The following is a 27,571-nucleotide window of genomic DNA, read 5'->3' as shown; positions in this document are numbered from 1 at the left end:
TGCCCTGTGTACACTGGCGGAGGAAGGAGGGCGTGGGGAGCACATTGCCCCCGGCACCACGAATCCCAGTGGGGTGACATCGTGGCTGGGCCCCCCCCACACACGCTGGGCACCATGCCCCTTCGGGCGACGTGCCACACCACTGCCTGTTCTCCGCCACTGCCTGTGTACTATTATTGATTCACAGAGCCAGTTCCTCTCTCCTAGTAGAACATTTCCCCATTTCCCCCTGTGATCCATGGATATGGTTGTCTTTTGAATAACACATGTAACGAATGTTGATAATGCCTTCCAAAATCTATAGCACAATGCCAGTTAGATTTATCTGCAAAGACTATCATCTCAATAGTCTCAGTAAAGACAAGACTATGATTCTGTGGCTTAGAGGAATCACACAGACTCACATGAGCCCTAGTAAAGCCCACATAGTGGCCTATTTGGAACTGATGTGTACCATCATGTAATCACAACTTAAACATCTTAGGAACATAGGAAGTTGCCTTATGGCTGGCAGCATCTCTCCAAGTTTCAGGCAGGGTCTCACCCATCCTTACCTGGAGATGCTGGGGATTGAACCTGGGACTTGTGCATGCAAAGCAGGTGCTGTAAAGTTTATGGTGGATTGCAGAATACTTCCTTAGAATTTTAGAGAAGCAAACTGCCCTTCCTCCCCCCCCCCCCATTCCATCCATTGTCTGAATGCTACCTTAGCATCTATAGTTACCACGTTAGGGACATTTGGTTGGTGTGTGTGTGTATCTGGCTATGAGTTTTAGCTTTAAAGAACTGGTACTCAGGATTTCAATAATGCTATGCACCTACTTAAATGCTTCAATCTGTGAACCTTTTACTTTTAGATGCCTGCTAGAACCATTTTTATTTCAGCATCCATCTGGGCCACACTTTGATGTGGCTCAAGGTGACTCAGCCTTAGGGGAATGCTGTCTATCATAGGCAGCCATAAAGGGAGTCCAAGGACCTCATGCTTGCTCCCTCTGTTGTTGCTGGTCATTGTTCAACAAGAAGATAACTCCCTGGGCCAATATCTGAACCCTCTTAAGCTGGCCAGCAATAAGAGATTGGAGAGTTAGATACCCTTCAAACTACCAGCACCTCAAGGAGCTCACCAAATATTAAGCATTTGCCTATCTGGTGTCTCACTATCCACTATGAAAGCGATCAAAGCCAATCGGCCAAAACAGCACCACCTCCTTAGCACAACAGTGATGAGTGTGGGCCGAACAGTTAATTTAGGACTCATCGGCCCTCATTATGAGAAACTAGCTGCAACTAGACAAGAGGTGGGTGGGAAGGCATGCCACGGGGAAAGAGGAATAGTATTGGACAGGACTAGTTTATAAAGCAGACAGCCGCACTCCCGCCAGCTCTGCATGCTGTCCGCCCTGCATACATCATTCCTTCCTGAAGGCGAGGTGGGGAGCAAACTCACCCTCCCCCCAGTAAAAGCTTGAGGAATAGCATTCTTTGAAAGTAGACATAATTTCAGGTAATTTTCTTCTGCGGGAAGAACATTTGAGCACACTAGTAGAAATGCTGCCTTGTGTATTCATTTGCACAGTGATTTAAATATTCTCAGAATATGAGTTGAACATTTGGCTGTTTAGGCCATTGGTGAGCTTTGTCTAAATGTCCAGAATTCAAATACTATTGTGTGTCTCCCGCCCTGCTCTGTGTCATTTTAATCCTAAACAGGTAGGCCTCCCCTTCCTCCCATTGTCTGATCCTCTGAATATGGTGCATGTTCATGTCAATTTGCATACGCAAGCTCAAAATACCCAGGTAAAAATAAATGTGTACAAAACTGTTTCAGTAGGGCTGCTACAGATGGTATATGCTCCACATTGGAGTTAGCAGAAATAATCAGGCAGATGGACACATAGGTAAGCAAATAGCTAGTCTTTTTACCATAATGGGTTTTACATTTCTGCTCCAAAATGACACAGAAGGGTGAAATGGGCACAGGAGTGTGATCAGACAAGTTCCTGGCTCATTTTTCAGAATGTCACTGGTACTCGATTGAGGAGCTTATAGTGACAGTTCAGTTATCCTCTCATGGTATATTGGAAATACTAAAAAAGAAAAGAAAAGCAGATGTGTGTCACTCATAATTGCCTTACAGCAATGTGAGCAAGTGAGTGAGGAAAAAGGCTAAAACGTTGCATGCATTTGTTGAACAGGATGATTACTGGCTAGAACAGCAGACTGAAAATGTCCACATGCTAGATCTGCAGCCCACTGTTTCAAGATGGTTCAGTCGTGGGGCAGGTGTTTGCCTATATCAATAACATTTAATCAGCCTAGGAATACTGTCCATCAAGTGATACCTGTTGTTGATACTTGTTTTTGGGTTGGTTTTTTTTGTCATTTATGCTGCCATCCTTTGGCATCTGCAGTTACTTTGCTGCTCTGATGATCTGATGTGCAAGGACAGCAGCTAGCAAATTGTTAGCCATTTGACATCTTATCATACACAGTACTGGAAATGTCTCAGGAGATGTAATTGCTTGTGGAGGTCACTCATAGTGGATTTGAACAGTGTAGCTCTCTTCCTTGAGTGGTTGCCAAAAAGCACTGTCCAGTGACAGTTCTCCATGTGGTGGGTGTAACATTTGAAAGGCTCTCACCCCATGCGCTTGATGCACTCCAGAGTTGTATAGCCCTGGAAGGGGTTGCACTGTCATATAGATGGTGCCTTTGTGTAGGCCAGCACACTAAAAGCCTTTTAAACCTTGCTCTTGCCAGGTGTAAGGTTGGCACTGTGCTGTAAGTGCTAATCAGTAGCCTCTGTGTGGGGGCAATCATGCTTAAATTGTCCCTCAGTGGTTTTTGAAATTGAAATGATACCGTGCTCCACATTTCTGTTTTTTTCCTCCTCCTGCTTCAGTGTTACTCTGCTAATCCAAACAAGCATCAGACCTACTAAAATGCAAAAAAAAAAAAAAACCCACAAAGAAAATTATCTGTTCTTTATGGGATTGGCTTTGAACATAGGCAAAATTGCACTGATTCACCAGTGAGTATCTGACAACCAGCTTTTTCTCAGTAGAACAAGATCTACAGAAAAAAATAGTAATCGTAGAACATCATTATCCTTAGCCTAGTATTTTTATTTTATTTTAGCACATATGTACCACTGCCATCAGCAGCACTAACATCATGCTGATGGTGGCATACTGTAATGTTTTCCTTCAGGCACTTGGAAGACAGTGGACATTTGTGGCCCCAGGGTTGATACTGTTTTCTGAAGCTGCAATGTAATGTTTAGTATTTCTGTCATTGTGCCGATTTTTAAAGAGGTTGCATAATTGTGATTTTTAAGGTATATTGGATGTTATTTGATTTTGTTTCTTTTAAACCCCTCTGAAGCTTAAGGATTGTGAAGATAGGTTTTGGTAAAGGATCTAGTTAGCATTCCATTGCTGCTAAGTCAGAGAAGGTGATTGATCTGGGAACACCTAAAAAACTGCTATGCTAAAGATCATCATCTTTGTCATTTCTTTTGAAGATGTTGCTTTTGTCTCCTGTGGGGGAAAATCCATCTCCTGTTTGTCTGCATTTATCCTTTCAGTGATAGTTCTGCCTGTACCTCAAGCTCTATTTTTGATGTTTGCAGATGAAAGCATATTTAGACATAGCAGAAACAGAAGGCCTTGGTTGGGGAAAGCACACTCTGAGTGTTACATAAATCTAAGGAGTTTTGTTAGGCTGAGGGTCATGTTACTGTGAACCATTATGAATTATTGTCGCAAAATAATGTAGTTATTTAATTGTGTTGATTATTTTAATCTAAGCAATCTGTGGTAAAACTAAAAACGTTCTTTAGCGCTGAATATTGGCACAATGTGTTGCAACAGAAGGTGTGTACTTTAAATTATATTTATATACTCTTACACTTCTCTGCAAATGAGAGTGGATAACCTAGGTTATAACGTAGGTGGTCCTTGTAAGCTGTTTGCATGTCTTGTCATGTCTTATGTGACAGAATGTTCAAGTAAATCAATATCCTATTTTGGATATGGTCTTTGCTACATTACCTACATGAAGAACTTTCACTGTTTTATACAAACTTGTGACTTTTAGACCAAAATGTTTAACACCAAGAAAATCTCAGTAACCACAACACTCTTTCAAGTATCCTCATGATCTGTCCAACTGATGCAGAGGCAAGGTGGATAAGAACCTGTAAGTCTTCCATGTTAAATTTGTTTTTAAGAAACAGCTTTACAAAACATTGATCATTCTTTGGTTTTGGAAGGGTATTTTTTTCCTACTGAAATTACATTGTAAACATTTGTACTTGGAACATGCTTACATAACATCTTTTTGATACAAATTTATGTTGGTCTAGGAGACAATGGCAGTGTATGGCCTAGTTCAGATTCTAAAATTATCTGCTTGGAGTGGTCCAAAGGCAACTGCCATGTGGAAAAGAAAAAGGATTCTGCAATGTGTATGTATGAATATATGCCACTGGGCTGTATTCAATGCAATGTCTAAAAATAAATAAATAGAAAACATCAGCTGTGTATTAACATGTTGTGTTGGTTCTTTTCCTGAGTTTAAAATATGTTTGTATGGCTGGTGTATATGTATTAGTCATGGCTGAATTACCTGAACTGAATAAATATAGAAAGGACCTGAACATAATGTACATTGCTAGAAGCACACATGCACACATTCCTAAAATGGAATCTTTGAAGCCCAACTATTATTTATTCATTTATATCCTACCTTTCCTCCAAGGAGATCAATGTGACTTTCATGGTCCTCCTCCTTATTGGTATCCTCATGGCAGCCCTGTGATGTAGGTTAGGCTGAGAGGCAGTGACTGGTCCAATGTTGCCTAGTGAGCTTCATGACTGAGTGGGGATTTCAACCTTGGTCTCCCAGGCCTCCTAGTCCAGCACTCTAACCACTACACTAAACTAGCTTGGGTGCCTTCCTTTCCCAACTGCCTTTAACTGTACCAGTTTTTCCCCCTCTCAGATATGGAACAGCTATTCATTGAGAGGTCTGCTACCTTCATTCAGCAGTTGTACCTGGAGTAAGTGTTTAAGCCAGGCATAGGCAAACTCCAGCCCTCCAGATGTTTTGAAACTACAATTCCCATTATTCCTAACCACTGGTCCTGTTAGCTAGGGATGATGGGAATTGTAGTTCCAAAACATCTGGAGGGCCGGAGTTTGCCTATTCCTGGTTTAAGTTTTCATTCTGCTAGCAGAAAGGCTGTATTTTGCAATACTCCCATGCAAAGAAGGCAGCTCAGGTTTCTCTAGTGTGTTGTAGGAGTTTGGCTTAGGGTTTGATTGTGTTAATCGTTTGATGATACTTCATGGTGGGCTAGGTGTACATTTTTGGTTTGTTAAATGAAGATGGTGTGTGCATGTTCTTCTTTGCATTTTCATTTCCCTCCTTCCTTTTCATTGTGCCATGATAGAAAATTTCCTCAACTAGCTAAGCATAGTTGTACCATTTCACTCTGAAATAGGAGACTGTGGTTGCTGGGGGTGGAACCAGCTAGGATCTTAAACCAATTTCAAACCATGGTAAGAGTAAACACAGCACTTGGGCATATCTATGTTTAACTAGCGAAAATACATAAAATACATAAAAAACTGAGCCAAATTTTCCTGGTGAAAATGCATCACTAGAGCTATTTCCAATTATCAAAGTGTTAATAAAAGTGCACATAATCTGCCCAATTTCCTTCTTTGTATGCAGGAAGAAGTTTAAGATTTATTCTGTAGGTTTATTCTGTAGGTGTGGCTGAATGCTGACAAATGACATTATGGTCTTTAGATACCTCTATTTGTGAGCTGGATGAAATTTTTAATGCTATAGTTTTTGCAAATGCAATTCTTTTTGTATAATACTGAAGCACAAGGTTTCATTTATGCGAAAAAACCTACCTTATAGCTATTAATTATACTTTCTCATTGCATTTTAATGCTACTGTGTATAAAAAAATGTTTAGAGCTTGTGTACTTTGCTTCATACCTCGACTGAGATTTCATATCTGGTGATCTACTCAATTTAATAGTTTCCCCCAGAAGATGGGAAAAAATAATTTTTCTTTGAACATTTAGAATCACCCCTTAGTGGTTTGAGAATCCAAAGCATTTTATTTTGAAGGTGGAAATGAAATGCTTCACATAATAAGTAACTGATCTATCAAACAAACAAACAAAAAAGACTCTTCTTCCATAAATTCTTTATTATACTATGGGAAGAGGCGTATTCACCATGCACTGCAAGAATCAAATACCATTTGAAAATCTCCTTCTAATTGCCTGCATAACGGATAGCGGTGGCAAGACAGAAATCGTTTTCTAAATCTTACCATACAGTCAAAGATACCATTTCCAGGTGTGCTGCAGCTAATGCTGGGACCTCCCATTTGGCTTAAGCTGTGCCTCAAAACCCCTGGTGTTACAAAATTGGGCAGAGGCTTGGGTCTTTCCGGTTTAATTTGCTAGGCTGTTTGCTGCCATGGCAGCCAGCAGCATCTACTGCTGTAGCAGAGAACAGTCATAGATCTGGGAATGCAGGTTGAATACTAAAATGCAAGGAAGCCTTTTCAGTGCTTTGCTTCGCTGGTTAATTTTGGCTCTTATTGAGCTCTGACGTGCAGGCTGCACTTGCATCTCTATCAGCCCGTCTAAAGTAAAGAGCAGTGCACAGCAACCGGCCATGATCTAGCGGGAGAGTGTGAGAGAAGCACAGTAGTCTGCACTTGCTCCGTACTTTTGGATTTCAGAATACAGCAGCTGTAGAAAGGGATGCAGGTCCATCGCTCTGATGAAACCGATGATTGGATGGAGAGAGGAAAGCGTCGCTGGCTTTTAGGATTACTTTTGTGCTGGAGCCGAGTGTTTGATCAACTCTCTTCTGCTTGAAGGAAATTCAAGTAAAATGACTGTAAGTACTGCAGATTAACAGGGCTGGAGAGAGCTGGCTTAGCATCAAAACCGACATAAATTCAGACAATATAACTATGCCTGTCTAGTCATTTGCAGCATGCACACTGGATGTGTAAGCTATGTTTCTCAGTACCAGTGGAGAGGAGAGCTGCATGCTGTCTAAATCGTACGCTGCTGAAAGGTTCGTTCCTGATACCGGCTTAAAAGATCTTGCCTTCCCTGCATCTAGGAAATGTGAAGCATAATTTGAAGTGAATCTTTGGCTAAAATCATGCAACGACCTGCTGAACTCTCGGTGTTCAGAGGCAAGGATGCAAGAAATGGGGGTGCTCGCCTTCAGAAACAGAGGTCTTTGACGAATCTTACTCTCCTAAGTGAAGGGGAAAAGAGGCGATTTTCATGCAGAGAGAACTGGTTTGGCAATGCTTCTAAGTCTAGCCAGGTTCATTGTGAAGGGGAGGCAGAACTTGGAAGCAGAAGCTTGCTTTCCAAAGCGCTATCAAAATCAGCACACTCCCTTTACCATGCCAGCAACAAGTCACCGTGGGAAACTGAAGAACTACCACCTGTCGGAAGCAGAAAGTCAAGCAAAAGGCTCAGAGGCTATTCTGCCGATGAATGTGGCCAAGGAGAAAAGAGCAAATTGGGTGATGAAAAAGTGCCCTTTAAGCCTAGATTCACCAGCAAGAACTGGGTGGAGGAGGAAGAAGGTTGCTTACGCGAGGGGACAGCACAGCTGGATGAGGACGTTATAATAACAATGCTTGGTGACTTAGAGCAAGTGCTTTACAATGATTATTTGGGTGAGTTCACTTCTGCATGGCATGGGCAGATAGTTTTATAGGCACTGGCACATCTGCATGGAGATTTTGGTGACAGTAATCTTGGAAGACACATCTGGGTTCGTGTTCAGTGTTGCACGGTGGAATGTTATCCTTCCTTTTAGATAAAGTGACTATATTTTTTATATATTAAAAAAAACACCACTCAGATAATCTGTTTTGAAAGCTATGCTTGTGGCAGCACATGATTTTCCCAATAGGTCACATTTGCACTAAAGCTGACCTTAGAACAACAAGCGATGGTAGGCTGTGAATTTTAACCTGTTTGGTTCATGATTGTTTTATACATACAAGGGAGTGTCATGCAGTCATACTACCATTTTCCCATCTTAGGGAAGGTGGTGTGATAGAGTGTGCCTGTGGTTTCCTCTGCATGTAATGGCCTTATTGAGTGTAAATGCTTCTCCTGGCTAGGTACCTGTGTAAGTTTGCCACTTCATTCTCAATTTCTCCGTTTCTGTATTAATATGCCTTGATACTTCAATAATAAAAAATTAGGCAACCAGCAAACTTAATAAGGTCTGATGTATTTAGGCAGCACCATGGCCTACTTTCTGCTCTAGCTCCATAAGGCTCCCTACAGAAATCTTATCCATAAATACACGCTTTGAGCAGAATTTTGAGTGCCAAGACTTCACAAACGAGCTACATCAGTGAAGGCAAGTAGGCATCGGTAATCCACAGCCATAGGTACTTCAAATGATTCCTCTGCAGCTGGCTGTACTTTTCATCTCCCTTCACTTAGAAGTGTGGGTTGCTCAAAGTGCTGCATTCAGATGTTTTATGTAATTAAATTTTTGGAACTCTGTGCCTCTTCTTCTTCCCCCCCACCTCTCTCTCTCTCCCTCCCTCCTTCATTTCCCTGTGGCATATACTTGTGCTAAGACTGAAACTGAAGCTTTATGTATGCTGCGATTTAAGCAGAATTTAAACAAGAGATAATGGGCTTGGTAAAATCAGGTAATCTGTGTTTGTTTCTGCCACTGATCTGTTGTGTGACCTGGAAGAAACCCCTGTTTCTGCCTATGACTTTTGTCAGATAGCACATTTTCTTAATCATGGCACAACTAGGGGTGGGGTGGGGTGATATTTTCACAGATGGATGACTTGTGTCATAATGCAAAGCCTTTTATATTTAACTACAATGGGTGATAGGGAGGAAATGTTTTATGTTATACTAATATTAAAGTAAAATGGTTATGGAATAAAGGTGGCTGTTTAATTTTTTAATGAGATAACATTGCAACAGCATGAGATAAACATGGCTGCTAATAGCTGCATATGCCTCAGTTTTCCCGTCTGGAGAAAAAGACATGAATTTTTGGCACACGTAGATTGTATCAGAAACCCATCCAGTAGGAAATGAAATGTAACCCCGTATCTCTGCAAATGTTTGGAAGTTAACAGCAGCCATTCACCAGTTTCTTTCAAGGACCATAAACTCAGCTCTCTACGTTACAATGTACATTGCATGTGCAGTCCATGTATGGTAAGCGTGCACCGTCAAACTCCCTACTTGGTTTTGCAAAAACTGAACTCCAACCTATTTGTTGTCTTCATATTTGTACAGTTTGATGAACACCCCACAGTAACGATATGAGACTAGGTGGGTCATTTCAATTAATGGGGGTTTATTTGCTCATCAAAAGAAAAAGAAAAAGGGTGGGGACTTGGAAGCTTATAATATGTACTTGAGAGAGGCAGGGAGTGTGCTTGCCGGGGCTGTTGGCATTTGCAATTTCGTGAGTTCCTCCATTCTAAGCAAGATTTCTAATACCCTCTGCTTTTGAGGACTCCTCTAAGTGGACGTGGGTGGCGCTGTGGGTTAAACCACTGAGCTGCTGGGCTTGCCAATCAGAAGGTCAGTGGTTCGAATCCCCATGACGGGGTGAGCTCCTGTTGCTTGGTGCCTGCTCCTGCCAACCTAGCAGTTCGAAAGCACAAAGTGCAAGTAGATAAATAGGTACTGCTCCGGTGGGAAGGTAAACGGCATTTCCGTGTGCTGCTCTGGTTCGCCAGAAATGGCTTAATCATGCTGGCCACATGACCTGGAAGCTGTATGCCGGCTCCCTCGGCCAGTAAAGCGAGATGAGCGCTGCAACCCCAGAGTCGTTCACGACTGGACCTAACGGTCAGGGGTCCCTTTACCTTTACCTAAGTGGATGCTAGCTGTACAGGAAGAATGCTCCTGGTCATGAAACCGCAGAAACCAGAATGGATGCAGGATCTGAAATAGGCTAGTGGGCATAAGTAACTGGTTCTGGGTGACTGGCTTGATTTATTAACTTACCTGCTAGCTCATGCACCTTATAGATCCATTCAATGCAGACTTTTCCTGTTCTTTGACATGTATGCCTGATGTGTGGAATGTTAATTTTCATTTGCAGGATGCTTTCAACCAGCCCCATTCTCCCTTGCTTGCAGGCCTTAATGTGACAAATGTAACTTTCATAACAGAAGCACGACGTATGGGGTACTGTTAATGTTAGCTACACTGAAGCAACTTAATTATTTATAAAGATTATATTCCGTTTTTGTCCAGGAGCACAAATGATCAGAGAGGAACCCTGGGATTGACATGGCATCATAAATGCTGAAAATGCAACTCATGCAGTTCGGAACTCAGCTAAATCCTTTCTGCTTTCTGATGTTCTGATTGCTGCCATTTGGTTGCCGCCTTGTACCATAGAAGAGAGGAGAAACTTGTTGGTCTAGTACCTTTAAATAATAAAGGTGCTTAAGGTTCTGTCTCTCACTCCCAGGATCCAGATAATTAAAGTAACAATCGTCTATTTATTTTGTTCTGGGCTTGTTTATTACTGTTTAATGGGTAAGATGGGACATAATACTAAACCATAATTTAGCAGCGCTGGAATGAGCCTGGGTGAGTCTTATGTTCACACGCTCCATCTTTCGCTATTCTCCACATTGGCAGTGAAAGGACTATGTGAAACATCTGATTCTGTTTCAAAACTAGCTGCAGTTCGTCGTGAATATAAAGGGCAACCAATAGTTTAAACTAGAGGTGTTCTGAAAATTCACAGAAAACATTTCCTAGGAATAGGTGGCCTGTTTGCATACACTTCTAAGAATATTTTATACACGTGTGTGTGTGTGTGTGTGTGTGGTGGCAGCGTCCCCAAGCCCCCTTGAATGACACTGATCTGGAGTATTGTGGGGAAGCAAACTGACAGCCAAGTTGCCCACTGGAAAAATTCTGTGACATGTTTGCCCAAATTTATGTGCCCACAAAGAGAGATTGGATAATTTTGAAAATCTGTTTTTGCACAGCTCTAGTTGAAATGGTAGTTTAGTGAAACAAACCAGGAATCACTAACCAAGAAGCAGCAAATGGTGATTGGAAGCATCCAATTCCTTGGACTTCCGGGTTAGCGCGATCGGCTAATGGCGGATTCCCTCCGAGCTCCGGAGGGAATCGGCTCTGCTGCAGACGGGTCTCATCGTGACGGCGACACGGGGACCCTTAGAAACCGCGGGCGCAGAAGCCTGCGGACTTGGTGACTCGGTGGGCACCTCAAGCGCCCCCCGACCCACGAAGAGCCTTTTTAAAGGCTACGGAGAGGGTACAGAGAGTGGCGTGGTGCTGTGAGTAGACCGCTAGTGCAGTGCAGCGAAGCCGCGAGCCATGGCCGGAGAGCGCTGACTTTTTCCCCTGAAATTTGGACTTGAAATAACCCGTGAGTAGAATGGAATTTGGACTTTAAAATTTTTACCTTTAAATTCGGTACGACCGGGGGATGTGCTAAAGGGAAGTCCGCACCCCCTCTATTTACAAAAGATTTAAAGCAAGGATCGGAGAACTAAGGTGGAGGGATCTTTTTTTTTTGGCACGAGTTAAAAGACATTAATTCCACGAATTTGACAGAAGAAGATTTGTGCTGGAGAGTAAGAGTTGAACTTTAGAAGCTTTTGTCTAACCTCCCCCCCCCCCCGACCTGGGAGTGCCCCTGTGTGTGAGCTGGAGGAAAAGGAACAAGTAGTTTGACAGCTGTCAAAGGAGCTGTCAAACGGGCAGTTAAAGTTAAAATTTTTTATTGTTTAACATCTCTCTGGACTAAATTTGCTATATTTGAATTAAAGTGCTTGGGAACAAAGTAGTTACAAATAACAAAGCAACAGATTGTTGGGAAAGGACTATTAAGTAACTAGAACCCCCCTAGGGGAAACTTTGAAACATTACAATGGCTACAGATGGAAAATTACAGGCAGAGATAGAAAGAATGTTTCTTCTCGTGGGAATACTGCAAGAGCAAAGCATGGCTATGAACAAACAACTTATAACCTTGAACTCTAAAACAAGCAACCCTGCTGAATGCATAAAGGATCTGACTGAAACAAAATCTGCAGCTGAACCAGAGGAGACTTTTTTGGAACTGGAGGAGAGGGAAGAAGGAGTTAAGAAACTACAGGAGAGTACCAATCTGAAGCCTACACTGCTAGAACATAAAGAAGAAGACCTTGGGATTACCAATCTGCGAAAGATGCGAAAGTGGAAAGAGGAAGCCCATGGAACACTTGGAATACTGGAACTTAAAAGAAACAAGAAATATGATTGGGGCTTCCTCTTTGAGTATGGGAGATCAGTTGGCTTGTTGCAGCAGCTGTTACCAAGTATTTTGGATGGAAGAAAATTTGATGAGACTGTGCCAGAGCTCCTTCGAGAACTGAGGACCAACAAAGAGGGCTACCAACAAAACCGGCAGAGAGAGACTGACAGAGATTTGAAGGCCTCTGATGTGAGGAATCCAGGCTAAGAATTGTTTTGTGGACATTTATTTGGGAAGGGACAGAAACCGGGGTAGGGAGGGAGGGGAGAACAGAATTTTAAAACTTTTATGACTTTTGTGTTTGGCTATTATGACCTACATTCAATATAAAAAGGGGGAAATTCGTGGAAGGGAATTTGGGTCGACCTTAGAAAAGGACTTAATATTTATAAGAAAATTGGACAAGTAAAATTTGGCCAAGTAATAAGAATTAATTTTAAAAATAACAATAATATGTTAAAGAAGAGAGATAAGAACCTGCTGAGCTAATTATTGGATTTGGGATGTATGAAGGGGGGGTGGGGGGAAGTCAGGGAGTGGGGTTAAGAAAGTAAGGTTATGAAATTATACTTGTTTTGTTTTTGTTTTCATCTGTGTGTGTTTTTAAAATGTGAAAACCCAATAAAAATTACTTTTTTAAAAAAAGGAAGTATCCAATTCCTTAAAAAAAAAAAAAAATCTCCTCCTTGCATCTATACTGGAAAAGGAGAAAACAGACAGAACCACATGATCCTAACGCTACCCAGGCTATTGTTTAGCACTACTTCCAAACTGGACAATTGTAACATATTTGGATTGCTTCGGTAATGGACTGGATTATATCCAACAAACTAAAGCACATTTCAGATGAGACTGAGACACGGTTAGCAGGTGGTTCTCTAAGCCAGATGGATGTGGGGGTTGGCTGCTTTTGAAGGCAGTGGGTACATAGTTTTGGGGTACCTCTGGATCCTTGCTGTTGCTTGAGGCTCAGGTGGCCTCAGTGGCACTGAGTGTCTTCCATCAGCTTCGGCTGATGGCCCAGCTGTGCCCCTCTCTGGACAGAGATAGCCTAACATTTGTCATCTATGCTCTGATAACTCACTGCAACAACATTATACATAGTGCTGTCTCTGAAGATGGTTCAGAAGCTTCAGCTGGTGCAGAATTCAGTGGCCAGGTTGCTCATTGGGGCAAGGCAGTTTGAACATATTACACCAATCATTGCCCAGCTGCACTGGCTGCCAGTAATTCAAAGTGTTGGTTTTGACTCTGGCTCAGATCCACAAAACTTCAAGGAGCACCTCTCCCTATATGAACCGATCTGGACCTTGTGATCCTCATCTGAGACACTTCTTTGTGTGCCTTGTCCACGAGAGGTCCAGAGGGTGCCAACATGAGAACGGATCTTTTCTGTGGTGGCTCCCTGTTTGTGGAGTACTCTCCCAAGAGAGGCATTTCTGGCCCCTTCATTACATATCTTTAGGCCCCAGGCAAAAATGTTCCTCTTCAACTATACCTTTGACTGATTAACATTCTAAGTCCTTTCAAATGTGTTTGTGGGAGGGGTTATTGGTTTGTTTTTGTTGTTTTTTGATTATGTATTTTGTGTTCTCTTTTTGTATTTTTCTGTTGCCAGCCACTTTGGGATCTACGGAGGGAGGGTGGTATACAAATTTAATAATAATACACACATTTTTCTTTTGTATTTGTTTTATTTATTTGATTAGCAATATTACTCTTGATCTACCTTTCGGCCTTCTGGACCCTTCTGACTAATCAATAATGCTCACATTGTCTCTATGTGAAGATGTTTGGACATAGGACAGTAATAGAGAACCTTTGGCCCCGACACATGTTGCTGAACTGCAGCTCCCATCCACCCCAGGCAGCATGGCCCATGGTCAGGGAAGATGGGATTTGTAGTTCAGCAAATATCTAGAGGGACAGAAGTTTCCCACGCCTGACTTAGGGGAGACTCTTAGTCGCTTAGTGTATGATGTATTAATATGAGTACTGGCGTAAAATCCCTGCCTCCGGTCATCTAAACACTCACAAATTATTCTGATTTTCCGTGTACATAGTGATATGTAATGAACTTCTGATTTATTCATACAGAAGTTAATAAGATTCTTCTTCTTGTAGAGATACTTTGCACCAACTCCATTCCCTACTTTTTGTTGCTATAAAAACACAGCTGGTTTTCCTGTGCATGATCACAAATAAATTTGACTCTTGTGGCAGGTTAGTTATAACCAAGCATCATAACAATGATAAACAACAATAATATTTCACACTATATGAGCATCTCTACACACAAAAGCTGTTGGGATGTTGAATTTGAAAATCAACAGGCATCTTTCTTGGCTCTCTTTTGGCATTAAGCAAGAATAGCTAGGGACCAATCCTCAGGAGAAAGAGAAGCTGGTGCTTTTGTGGTATCTTGAGAGGCATAATTCCTAGAGATGTGTGAACTCAGCTCAGTATGCAGCTGAATTGTCAGAAGTATGAATTCCTAAAAAGATTAGCTTTTTTTCTTTTCTTTTTAGTGTTCTAAGCATGATTGACCTTTGCATGTGTGCAGGCATGTTTTCATACTATTTAGGAAAGTTCTTGCTTACATCCTTGCTTACGTTTGCTCCATTGAAGCCCTGAAAGCCGCAGAACCCTCCCCATCATCTGTGAGTTCAGCACTAGCGGAGGAAGAGGCATGCCATGGGAGCGCACCTCCCCCAGCAGCGCGATCCCGGCAGGGTGCCATCGCGGCTGCCCCCCTGCCCTTGCTGAGCGCCATGCCCCTACGGGCGGCACACCATGCCCCCAGGACACATGCCATGCCCCTACAGGTGGTGCATCACATTCCTGGGATGCACGCCAGTCCCGCCCCCGCATGCTCTCCGCCCCCCCCCCCCCGTGCCAGAGCAAGACGCTCTGCCACTGGAGTTCAGAACCAAGCAAGGAGCCAGAAATGAGGCTTATAAGCAGGTTAAACATTACATTACAAACCTATTATTTGCACGCTCTGTCAGCATCCCTATCATTTTATTTTATGAAGGTCATTTAAATATGTACTGAAAATCATGTCTTCTCCAATATTTATGAGCTGGCCTTGGCGCACGGAGTCCTCTCACATATTCTCTGCTTTCTTCCCTCTGTTGAGCACTTAATGGGAGAGCAAAAAGATCACAGAATTGCCTGAAGATGGGATTCTGTTACCATGCAATTTTAGTTGTTAATACCTCCTTGTGGTGAGGGGAGCAGGGGATTAGGGAGGAGAAGGAGTGGGAGTACGGGTATGAAAGCCTATGACACATTCCTGATCTCATGGAGCACACAAACCAGAATGAAGGCTCGTCAAGATAAGGAAAGGTTATATTTATTAAAGTATAACAAGGTAGAACTTGCTGCTAAGGGCCAAACCACCCCAGATCAATTTCAATACTCAAAGAGTCTCTCCCCCGGGAAGAACTCTTGCAAAGTTCCCTTCTTAACTGTGTGGTAGGGGATGGTATTAATATGTAGTAAAGTGCGCTGTGTTGACCTGTAAATCCCATGTTCCAATTAAATACTATAGAAATTGACACGTTGCTGCTAGAATAAATAAATAATAATTGGCAGGTCTTAAAATCAAGTGAGAGTTTAGAATTAAATCGTTGCAGTTTAGATTTTGTATATCTTTAAATTGTACTCATGAATACTCATGTCTATTGAATCTGGATATATTTTATGTATAGAGTCTAAAGCTTGTATGTACCCAGTGCTCCCCCCCCCCCGCACAACACTAGCTGAGGCCCCCACCCTTACTTGCTAGCCAGGGGCAGTGTCTCCTTTTTCCTGTGCTGGGGCTTACTTCAAAAAAGAAATTGGGATGGAGGAGTAGTGGGGGTGTCCTGCGTATTCAGGCTACCCTGGTCTGGCTGCGAGGGAAAGTTGCTACCAAGTGCTACCTTTGCCCCAGGGAGGCGCTCTTTTCAATGGGTGCTGCTGCTGCTGCTCATGTAGTGTGTGTGTGTGTGTGTGTGTGTGTGTGTGTGTGTGAACACAGGACAGAGGTATGTACGTGTGCTTTGTTTGAAAGAGGAAGGGTTGTATATGGGGTGGGTGGGTGAGGAAAGGAAGAAAACATCTATATGAGGTCTTCATTCATATGAGAGAAAAGAGACTATGTATGTGGGGTCTGCAGGAGTAGGGAAAGGTGAAGCTGGACAGAGGAAGGTCTATGTGATGTATATGTAAGTGTTTATGTGTGCAAGATGCGGGGAGGTGTGTGTACATGTGTGGTATGTGAGAGGGACAGGTGCACCTGGACTGAGAGGAAAGGAGGCATATATGTGTGGTTGTGTGAGAGACAGGCATGTGTGTCTGTGGTCTGTCTAATAATAATAATAATAATAATAATAATAATAATAATAATAATAATTTATTTGTACCCCGCCCATCTGGCTGGGTTTCCCCAGCCTCTCTGGGCGGCTTCCAACAAAGATTAAAAATGGATTAAAACTTCACACATTTAAAAATTCCCTAATTCTAAATGTCAGGTAGTTGTTTATCTCTTTGACATCTGATGGGAGGGTGTTCCACAGGGCGGGCGTCATGTATGTTGAGTGCATGTGGGTGTTCCATGCCCATGCAGAAGAGAATGTGGTTGGTCACCTTGTATATTTTCCCTGGAACCAGGTTATGTTCCCTGTGGTTTGTAGACAACAAGGTCTCTCTCTCTCTCTCTCTCTCTGGGTGTGGGTGTGTAAAATCAATATTGTGTGACTGCCACAAAAAACCCCAGCAGGCAAGCACCTCTAATGTTGTGTTATGCCATACCTGCATGGCTAATACTGTGTGCCACATCATACACTCCACACTGGGCATTTTGTGATTGACAGCAGTGTTAATTTTAAATTCTTTTTAACGAAACCTTCAAAATTATCTATAAATCTTGATTTTTTTTAAAAAAATGTAGTTTTAAGTTTTATTATCAACTTTTTAATTAAAGATTCCTCACAAATTCAATGGAAAATTGGGTAGAGGGAGTGTGGGAAGAGGGGAAAGGCACTTTATACTTTCTCAAGGTGTGAGTACAGGCACCTCCGTTGTTGTTGTTATGCCACCCCCATGCTTCCCCCATACAGAGCATCAGCTAATTTGCTGTTATGAAATAACTTCGCATGCTAGAAGTCATTGTCTGTTTCATATTAGAGAAGATTCAGAGATATGTTATTGGAATGATGATGGAGATCTCTTCTTATATTTTTGCATGTGCAGTGTATTGTTAGCTATATACGCTGTTTCGTTGCAGGGGAAGATCCTGAAGCTAGAAGAATGAGAACTGTAAAGAATATAGCAGATCTGAGGCAGAACTTGGAAGAAACTATGTCAAGCCTTAGGGGAACTCAAATAAGCCACAGGTACTATTTCACAATTGGTTAAATATATACGGGTTGAAGCAGAAAGTGTGTGGGTTTTGCAAGGAGAAACCTTGAAGATGTGCACCCAATTTCATTTTTGCCAGTTTTCTTATTGCCAGTGCTATCTAGTTAAGTAGCAGCCTCCTTAAATTCTATGAATGAAATGTGTCAGATTGGGCAATGCCTGTCAATATGCAATTCAGTCCATGCTCACAGAAAGGAGCAAGAGCACACCATTGCTCCCTACTCACCTGACATTCTTCCCCATCTCTCCTTATCCTGGGATTTAAGTACATAGGACTTTCCCTTTTATCAAGTCAGACCCCTGGTCCTTCTAGCTCAGTATTGTCTACACCTGAACTTTTCAGGGTTTCAGCAAGGGGTCTGTCCAAGTCCTATCTGGAGAACCCAAGACTTTCTGCATCAAAATATGTGTTGTACTTCTGAACTATGACCCTTCCTCCTGATGAGTTGGACACACACACACACCACTTTGTGTGGTGGGGCTTGCATCTTCTTCTTCCAAACTCCATGCCTTAATTAAGTGAATTAGTTTTAACAGGTCCTACATGTGTAAAATCCAACACACATAGACCCAAACCATGTAGACAATTCTCTCAAATATTTTTCTAAATACTAATTGCACAAAATGGGTCCATGTATGTTGGATTTTACAAGTATAGGTCATATGCTAAATGGACATATGTCCTATTGATATTGAGAGATGCAATAGTACAGCAGTAATGACAGATTGGCAGGAAATAAAGATATGGGACAGATCAGAAACTAGGATTATCCAGTCAAGGCCACTGTCCATCTAAACCACAGAACATTTTCATTTACAGCCGAAATGCTAAAAATGGATAAGCTGTCTAAAATGCCACCATGAGATTAGCTGCAACTTCTGTATATGTTGAGCATGAAAGACCCTTATTTTCCACTGAGTTGTTGCATTTTGATTTTCCACACTTATTCTTCTCAAAATCCACCTGCAGTAAAATGATGAAACAAAAAAGTATCCTTTCTTTGAAAGTGTTGAATAAAGGATTTGTTCTTGTAGGAAAATGAATGCATTAAATATAAACTTTGTTTTTGTTCTGACTTTTACTGTCTCTCCCCTCCCTATGCTCAGAAGTATAGAAAGCACAGTTCGTCAGTTTTTGTTTTGCTTCACAGCACATTGGAGACAACATTTGACAGTACTGTGACAACCGAAGTGAATGGGCGAAGCATCCCAGGCTTGACAAGCCGATCCTCTCCAGTGACCTGGAGGCTTGGACAAGCTAGTCCTCGTCTCCAGGCAGGCGATGCTCCTTCCCTGGGTGGAGGGTATCCTCGCAGTGGTGCTAGTCGCTTTATCCATACTGACCCTTCTCGGTTTATGTATACCACGCCTCTTCGCCGTGCAGCTGTTTCTCGCCTTGGGAACATACCCCAGATAGACATGAGTGAAAAAGGAAGTAGTGATCTGGACATTTCCTCTGATGTTGATGTTGGAGGATACATGAGTGATGGGGACATTCTTGGGAAGAGCCTCCGTGCTGATGACATCAACAGCGGGTAAGTGTTTGCTTCCCCAGACCCTTACATAACACACAATGTTCTTCTTGTTTGATGTGACCACTATAAGCACCATATGATTCGAAATGTATTTTCTGGGTGGGTTGGCCCCCGAAATATATATTATGGTGATGCTCCCTAAGGTATGCACCATCTTTCTTTTGTCCTTTTAAAGTCATGGAGAAAGGAGAGGCAGAGAGAGAATGAAGAACCCTCAGTCATCTTGTGTTATTGATGTGTCTGAGGCTAAGTTAGGCCAGCCCCCTGGAAACAAAAATGCTTCAGGGAAATTCGTTTGCCACCAATCTTGGGGTATCTTATCTTGCCCCAGCTCCCAGTGTATGGCTTAAAAATCTGGGCCTAAAAGTTTAGCATCACCCTTGTGGTGGGGCATCAGGTGAATCTGCCCCTGTAGAAACAATTCTGGTCCACCATTCTTGACAGGTGTTTGGTTTTGTGAGTCAAAAAATGTGTAAGACTGAATTAGATCCTCTTCTTAACATTAATGGTAGATGTGTTCCTTATTTTAGTAGGGGCCAAAAAACAGAAAGAATGTGTGTGCTATAATGATCTTAGCACATTGGAATGAATGATAATTAAATGAGAAAGAGATTACAAAGTTTTCATTTTGCTGTGCACACCATTCCCTCTAGGTTTATTTTGTTCCAGTTGGTAGATGGCAGACATGTTTTAAATGGGGGCAAACAAAAACCTGTTTCTTACAGGCGTGAAATTTCAATACCTACCTGTCAGATTCATTCTATTGAGAAATAAGCTTTTCTGGAGTTTATTGGTTGTGCATTTTATATCTGACCACAGGAATAACCTCAAGAGATGGAAAGGTAACATTTATTAACTTTATCTAGTAGGGACTGCTTTGGGGCACTTCTGAATTTCAGTACTGCTTGCAATTTGATGGGGATTTAAACACAAGTGGATTTTCCCACAATGGCCACATAGATATCTTTAAAATGCTGGTATAGATGAGTTATTCATCACATTGTTGGGTGGTCACTGATATAGATTTATAGTCACCAATATTTCTATGTTTTTCTAGAGAGTATAGCTGTATTAGTCTGTTGTGGCAAAACAGAGTCTTGTTGCACCTTAAAAATTAACAAATTATTTTCTACTTTGTACTAATACTCAGAAATGTGTATTTTTACTGCATTACTCAAAGAGTTGTATGTGTTGAGAAGAAATTCAAATAATAATAATAATAATAATAATAATAATAATAATAATAATGTCCTATATGGAAAATGATGAAAAGGTTTCCCCTGCTTGCCAGTGTTACTACTGTTGGCAATATTATGTATCCTTTCTACATAATACATTAGATTCCTAGGACATAGAAACAGAGGCCCTCAGTTCTTCTTAAGATCACTCATGTTCAGTGCATGGGTGTGTGATGTTCTCCTGGACATAGTTCCATGGCTGCTTTGATGCATAGGGAAGAACTCTACAAGAATGTAATGCATATATCATATAAGAATTACAGATTTAGTGTCAGTCAGCATGTAACATAATAGGATCGCTGTTTTTGGTTTGTTTTATTAAGGACTAATTATCTGCCCCACACAGCTGCTTTGATGATTGGTGAGGTTTTTTAAGTCTTTCCTCTCTATAATCCAAATCAACCTCATCCAAACTGGCTATTTGTTATAAATCGGTGTAGGGCACTAGAGTGGTGGGCAAAGAAGCAAGGCTGTATTGCTGGTCCAGCCCCCAACACCCATGTGCTGAGAGCAGGTGTCAGAGGAGCTAGTAGCAGCTGTCAGGGAGAGAGCAGTTTACATCAGGGATACATAAGAGAGGAGTGTGTTGAAAACTATAATTGAGCCAAATGGTAGATTTCTTGCATCATTACGTTTGGGTCTTTAGGAGATGGGCAGGGGAATGGGACCTTGTTGCTCCTTCTTGATTGCTCAGTGGTTTTTAATACTGGTGACCATGGTTTCTTCCCGGACTATTTCCATGAGTTGGGACTTGGTGGTACTGTGTTGCAGTGGTTCTGCTTCTACCTGTGGGGATAGGTTCAGAGAGTAGCATTGGGGGAGAATATGTGTCCATGCCCTGGCAATTTTTGTGTGTGTTAAATATCTATGGGTTTCTAAACTGTGCGTTGGAGGGGGGTATGGTTTTTAAATTATGCTATGTATTTTTGTGTGTTTATTTTGTAAACTGCCCTGTGATCAGCTGTTGGCCATTAGGAGATTTGGGGCATTGTATCATCATCATACTGATGACACCCATCCCTTTGTCCCGTTATATCTGAGTCAGGGGATGCTTTTGTACTCATGGCTATCTGTAGTAGTGGGCTGGATATGGGTCAAAAAACAGAGATTGAATCATGGTAAAATGGAGACTCCGTGGAGTGAGTGGTTCCCATATTCAGGAGTTAGGGAATTCTCCACTTCTGGACAAGGTTGCAATCTCTTTGAAGGGACAAGTTTGGAGGTGCCCCTAGATCCATCCTTGTTATGAGAGGCTCAGGAAAACTCTGTGCGAACAACTGCCCATTATCTTAGGTTGGTATGCCAACTACACCCTTTCCTGGACAAGAATAGCTTGACCACTGCAGTTCATGTGTTGGTGTCCTCACAGCTGGACTACTATAATGTGCTCTATATGGGACTTCCCTTGGGTCTGATTAGGAAGCTGCAGCTGGCGTTGAATACCATGGTCAGGTTGTTGAGTGTTTGTCTGCCTTTCAAAGTATGAAAGACTGAAATCAGAATTAGAGAATTTCAGTCTCCATGTCTAAAACCAAGGCTGTGTTCCTAAGACGAAGTGTGACCCATTCAAAGAAGTGGTTTTATTTCCAAGTAAATCTGCTTGGGATAGAGCTGTATGTCTGATTGCTCATTGATTTGAGAGTTCCATGGGATTTGGTGCCACTGATTTCTATGTAAGCATGCATAGAATTGAGCTCTGAAAGTTTCTTCAAGTGTCATACTCCAGAATTGTTTTTACATTTTCTGGTTGGTCCTGACTGATGGACCCTGGAAGTCTGGTTCAAAAATGAGAAAAAAGCAGATTGCACTCACCTGAAATCCAGCCACTATCTAGTATAAGAAACTTTGTGCATCTATGCAACTTAATGACTCATGTGAAAGCATTCAAAGCAGTGTGAGACTTTCTATCTCAGCTTATTATTTCTTGAATATTTTGCTTGTGACATATACCGATTAACAGTTTTTGTACTGCTTGACTAAATATGTATTAATTAGTTTATCACCTTAGAGAATAAATTAAGTTGTCTCTTTTGACATCCGTAATGAGAATGACTTGGTAAATAGTAGCAAGCAGCAGTGCTCTTGGCCAGAATATTTTTTAAGTACCATTTCTGCGTTAGAATAAAGAGCAAAAAATGAATAATAAGCACTGAAAATTCATGCTTCATTCAGGCATGTCAAGTCTTATCTCTCTTTCCTCTTTCATTCCCACTTTAATTACTTTAAACACTTGGGGATGAGAATCCAGCAGTAATTAGGAATTAATGGAAGAGGGGCCTATTTCTTGTGAGGTTCAGCCTCTTCACTAATGCACTTCCATGTAAGAATCAAATGCACTGAAGTCTTGAAGTCTTCTTATCCATTTTCTTACCTTTGTAGTTCTATAGGAATGAAGGCTGCAATCGAGTCCCCTCCCCTCCCCTCCCTGGCAGAAGGCATCACACAATATACACCATCTTGTATCCAATGGAAAGCAACATTCATGTTTGTATTTCTGGGTGCAAGATCATATCCATAAGTGGTTCCAGTGCCTACAGAAATGACTTCAGAGTTCAAATACCATAGGTTGGTGTGGAAACTGGCCCCCATTTCATTCACAAGACTTTCTGAAAATGTCTAATAAAGAAATTGCCCCTAAGAAGCAATTCAGATGACAATACATACCAAAATAAGATGATATAAAAATAATAGCAAAGTAAGCTTCCCATTGTGAAGCTGAGGCTCCAGTACTTTGGCCACCTCATGAGAAGAGAAGACTCCCTAGAAAAGACCTTGATGTTGGGAAAGATGGAGGGCACAAGGAGAAGGGGGCGACAGAGGACGAGATGGTTGGATAGTGTTTTTGAGGTTACCAGCATGAGTCTGACCAAGCTGCGGGGGGCAGTGGAGGACAGGAGTGCCTGGCGTTCTCTGGTCCATGGGGTCACGAAGAGTCGGACACGACTAAACGACTAAACAACAACAACAAAAAAGCTTCCCATTATTATAATCATTCTGTGGTCACCAAGCTCGCATCAGTTTCTCAAGCAGGTCATCTCTATCTGGTGCATGAGGCTGGCCTGTCTAGGTGAATGCAGTGCTTTCATGACTTCATTTTGTGATTGAAGCCAGATATGCATAGGATGTGGGCCATAGATAAAGCCCCCTCCCCATGAAAGTGTTATGTGTGCACCATGTTGCATTTAAATACTGACAAAAATTTATTAAGCAGCACACTCATCCATGCCGTTTGTCACTGGTGTGCCAGTATATACTGTAAATGCAGGTGGACCACTTATATGGGAAAGAGTTTAAACCCATAGAGAGCACCTTTCCATGGATTTTGGACAAGAATCCTTGGCCTCCAGCAGGATAGCTCAGTTGGTAGAGTATGAGACTCTTAATCTCATGGTTGTGGGTTCGATGCCTGTGTTGGCAAAATGATTCCTTTGTGGTCCCTTCCACCTCTGATTCTATGACAACCTTGTCTGAACTTATAATGGATTGAACCTGAGATGGTGAACATATGGTCTTATCACTGAAGTCCTTCTCCTGCGTGTATCCTATAAAGAATAGGCCTTAATTAGTCCAAGAGGTGTGCGCCAGTATAGTTAGTGTGTCAGTCCTTCTTTTGGTTGTTGGCAGCTGTGTGTATATATCATAATAAAAGAAAGATTAAGGCACCATTTATGGTCCTCCACTTTCACTTTTCTGATATCTGTCTTTACCAGGACTAAGTGTATGAGTCCTGGGTATACTCAAGGGTATATTCCACCCCATCCCCCTTTCATCATTCATTTGCTTCACTGAGATTCTCACAGAGTTGGCCAACTCAGCTTTCACATAGGAATTGGTCATATTGAAGCATTTCTGTCGAATAACTGCATCCCCAGCAAAACTGTCTCAGATGGAAGGAGAGTTTTCAAGCCTGAGGCGGCAAATTTTGACAAGTGCATTTCACATGGAAGCATCTCCTGTCAAGTGCTTTTCCGTGTGAGAGGACTGTACCACCTGACAAGTGAACAGCCCAATCCATTCCTAGTTACCATGGTTCTGTATGGCTGCTTCCTTTGTAGAGAACTGCAGTTCGATGTTTATTGATGCTTCTGGGTATGTTTACTGTAACACCAGTTTACCGTTCTCTATGTTACTCTATTCCTTATCTGCAAGGTAGGAACTGCTTCTCAGTCCTTCCTTCCCTCCCTTGCTACAACAAAATTCAAGCAGTTGTTATCCTGACTTAGTGGCAAACTAGGCATAACAGATGTGGAAGGGGCACTTCAAATGTGGACAACAGTGATGGTGTAGGAAGTTTCACCATGTATGATACAGGTACCCGTATGGTTTTTGTCATGGAACAAATAACAGCTGTGGAGGTGTGCCTTTAATAAGAAAATCAATACAGTGGGAGATGGTTAAGCACCCACTTAATTGCTGGGAAGCATAAATAGGTATTCTGGAAGGGAGAAGCTGCTAGGCCAGAATGGTTGTCCAACTACGCCAGTGTTATCTACGCTAACAAGCAGCGGCACTTGAGGGCATTGGACAGAAAAGAACCTTTCTGCCTGATCCTTTTGCCAGGATTTAGACCTTGGAGCTTTCTGTAAACAATGCATGTGCTGTACTACTGAGTTATAGCTCTTCCCCTTTGTGCTGACTGCTGTTATCACGAGATGTCCTGTACACAGAGCTACCACTTCACATGTCGTTTGGTTCTTAGTAAGGTTCACCTTGATGAAATTGGTAAAACCCTGCTTTAGAGCTTAAATTCTGCAGATCAAAAACTTCATCTCTTTCTTTCACTCTGCCACAGGGCTGCATTGACAGTGCTATATATAAATAGGTAGCACCAGCTGGTGGCATTTTCTCATGATTAAAATTATATATTTTTATTTTCAGTTACATGACAGATGGAGGACTCAACCTGTATACAAGAAGCTTGAACCGAATTCCAGACATAGCAGCCTCCCGAGATGTCATTCAAAGAGGGGTTCATGATGTGACGGTGGATGCAGACAGGTAATACCTCCCTTTATTGTCTAAAAAACACACACCCAAACAAACAGCAAATTATTACAGAGAGCTTTGAAAGGCTATTGACATTCCCCAGTGCAAGGCGTAACATTTTTATATGGAAATCTGTGAATCCGTACCTAACAGGTTAGACAGACATAAGTAATGATAAAGAGAAATCAAGATAGAATTGTGAATCAGAAGCTGTGGACAGAATACAGTTATTCCTGAAATACCCTAGCCTATGTGGGAGAAAAGCAATGCTCCAACAAGATCCCTTGCACCAGCAGCCACAGGACAGGGGATCCCTATGGATTGGTGCCTGAAACACAACAAAAATTGCCAAACAATCAAAACAGTTGGAAAAATTATGGTTCATCAACTATAACTACTTGGTTTTTTTTATCATGAAGTATAAATGCATGGGACTATAAATGCATCGGACAGTAGGAAATGAAGATGGAGTACTTCCTTGCTAAAAATGTGTGACACCTAGTACTGACAATGATTTTTTTTTCTTATGTATCATATGTTTGCCAGAGTTTAAAGTGGCATTTTTAGCAGGAAAGCGTTTAAAGTGGCTCTTGCATGTATTTTCACTTTCTGATTTATTTTTTATTCCACCATATGTGCATGACGCACAGCGAGTGCATGTGTGGTGCAGCTCACTGGCCGCTTTTTGAAATGGGAACTGTAGCCTCCAGATTACAAAATGTTTACTGTTCCTGTTTTTAAGGCTTCCTAAAGTTCTTGCGCCATCTGCTACTGGATAGAGGATTCGGCAGTTGTCTTGGGCTCAGTTCAGGCTAATCTGCTGTGTTTTCTCAGCCAAACCACAGTCAACATAACAGTTTAACAATAAAATGTCCAGATTTCACTGATAGTTTAGTAACAAGCTTCTGAACCTTTAACTGATAGACTGGAGTGGCAGTATCATTTATCTTTTCCTGCAAAAAAATTTCATGCACTGATCAATTTTATGTTTTGTGTATGTTTATGTATTTTGTAAAGGCAGCCAGAGACAGGTTATTATTCAGACCTCCTTTAAATTCTTTTGGAGTGGGGTAGGAGGGTGCATGAAAGGAGTGGTCCCCCCCCAAAGAACAGTCCTAGTGTTCTTGAGATGCTCTGTTTGTCTACTGTTACCCTCCCAGATGCGGGTGGCACTGTGGTCTAAATCACACAATCAGAAGGTCGGCTGTTCAAATCCTCACAATGGGGTGAGCTCCAGTTGTTGGTCCCAGGTCCTGCCCACCTAGCAATTTGAAAGCACGTCAAGTGCAAGTTTATAAGTAGGTACCGCTCTGGCAGGAAGGTAAACGGTGTTTCTGTGTGCTGCTCTGGTTCGCCAGAAGCAGCTTAGTCATGCTGGCCACATGACCTGGAAGCTGTCTGCGGACAAAACATCAGCTCCCTCGACCTATAGAGCGAGGTGAGCAGCGCAACCCCCGAGTCATCCGCGACTGGACCTAAGGTCAGGGGTACCTTTACCTTTACCTTTACTCTCCCAGTCATCACTGTCACAGAAAGAGGATACAGTGGTTTATGGTGCAGCAGCCAGAGTCTAACTCAGGGAGATTTAGTGGGAGTGCCTGATAGGGTTGTGAACCTGAAGGGCCTAGAGGGACATGGGATGGGAATGGAATGACACTTGGTTTCTATAAATTGGGAAAAAGTGGGGTCAGTTCATGGCCAAAACAATAGCTAGTGTGCTTTAATAACCCAGTTGGATAGCAATGTCTGGAGGCCTTTGAATTGTTATTAAAAGTGATTATGGTAAAAAGAAAGTGCAAAGTAGAGGTTAGATAGTTAAGCAGCCACAACATAATGAATGTAACTGAAAGCAGGGGCAGACTTTCCATTTAAAAATGTGGGCGGGGTGCTCCAAAGAAGCAAACTGACATCATTCTGTCCCTAACCTCAGTCCCTTGGAAGCTATTTAGAAATTAGAGGCAAGGTGTTATTTTCTGGCCAGACCAGGTGCATTTCATTTGTGGCCATGGAGTAACAAAAAGATACTTGTTTTATTTCATTGAAAAACTGAGTCCT

General features: G+C 42.0%; 1 protein-coding gene across 9 annotated transcripts in view; it reads left to right on the top strand.

The window, feature by feature from the left end:
• The window catches only part of NAV3 (neuron navigator 3), a 436,309-nt gene that overhangs the window by 313,905 nt on the left and 94,833 nt on the right, over window positions 1-27,571 (top strand). For 8 of the 9 annotated variants that reach the window (XM_079991796.1, XM_079991792.1, XM_079991797.1 and 5 more), the window contains 3 exons: window positions 17,624-17,732; window positions 18,909-19,292; window positions 25,409-25,528. In XM_079991796.1, the coding sequence (XP_079847922.1) occupies window positions 17,624-17,732; window positions 18,909-19,292; window positions 25,409-25,528 (613 nt within the window). Of the gene's footprint in view, window positions 1-6,503; window positions 7,745-17,623; window positions 17,733-18,908; window positions 19,293-25,408; window positions 25,529-27,571 lie in introns of those variants that run through there. The other variant, XM_079991798.1, reaches the window with a different exon arrangement.

This window comes from Podarcis cretensis (assembly GCF_951804945.1).
Source record: "Podarcis cretensis genome assembly, chromosome: 10".
In the NCBI taxonomy this organism is placed as follows: domain Eukaryota; kingdom Metazoa; phylum Chordata; class Lepidosauria; order Squamata; family Lacertidae; genus Podarcis; species Podarcis cretensis.
Note: the sequence above shows the minus strand (reverse complement) of the source record. Positions and strands in the feature narration are given on the sequence as shown.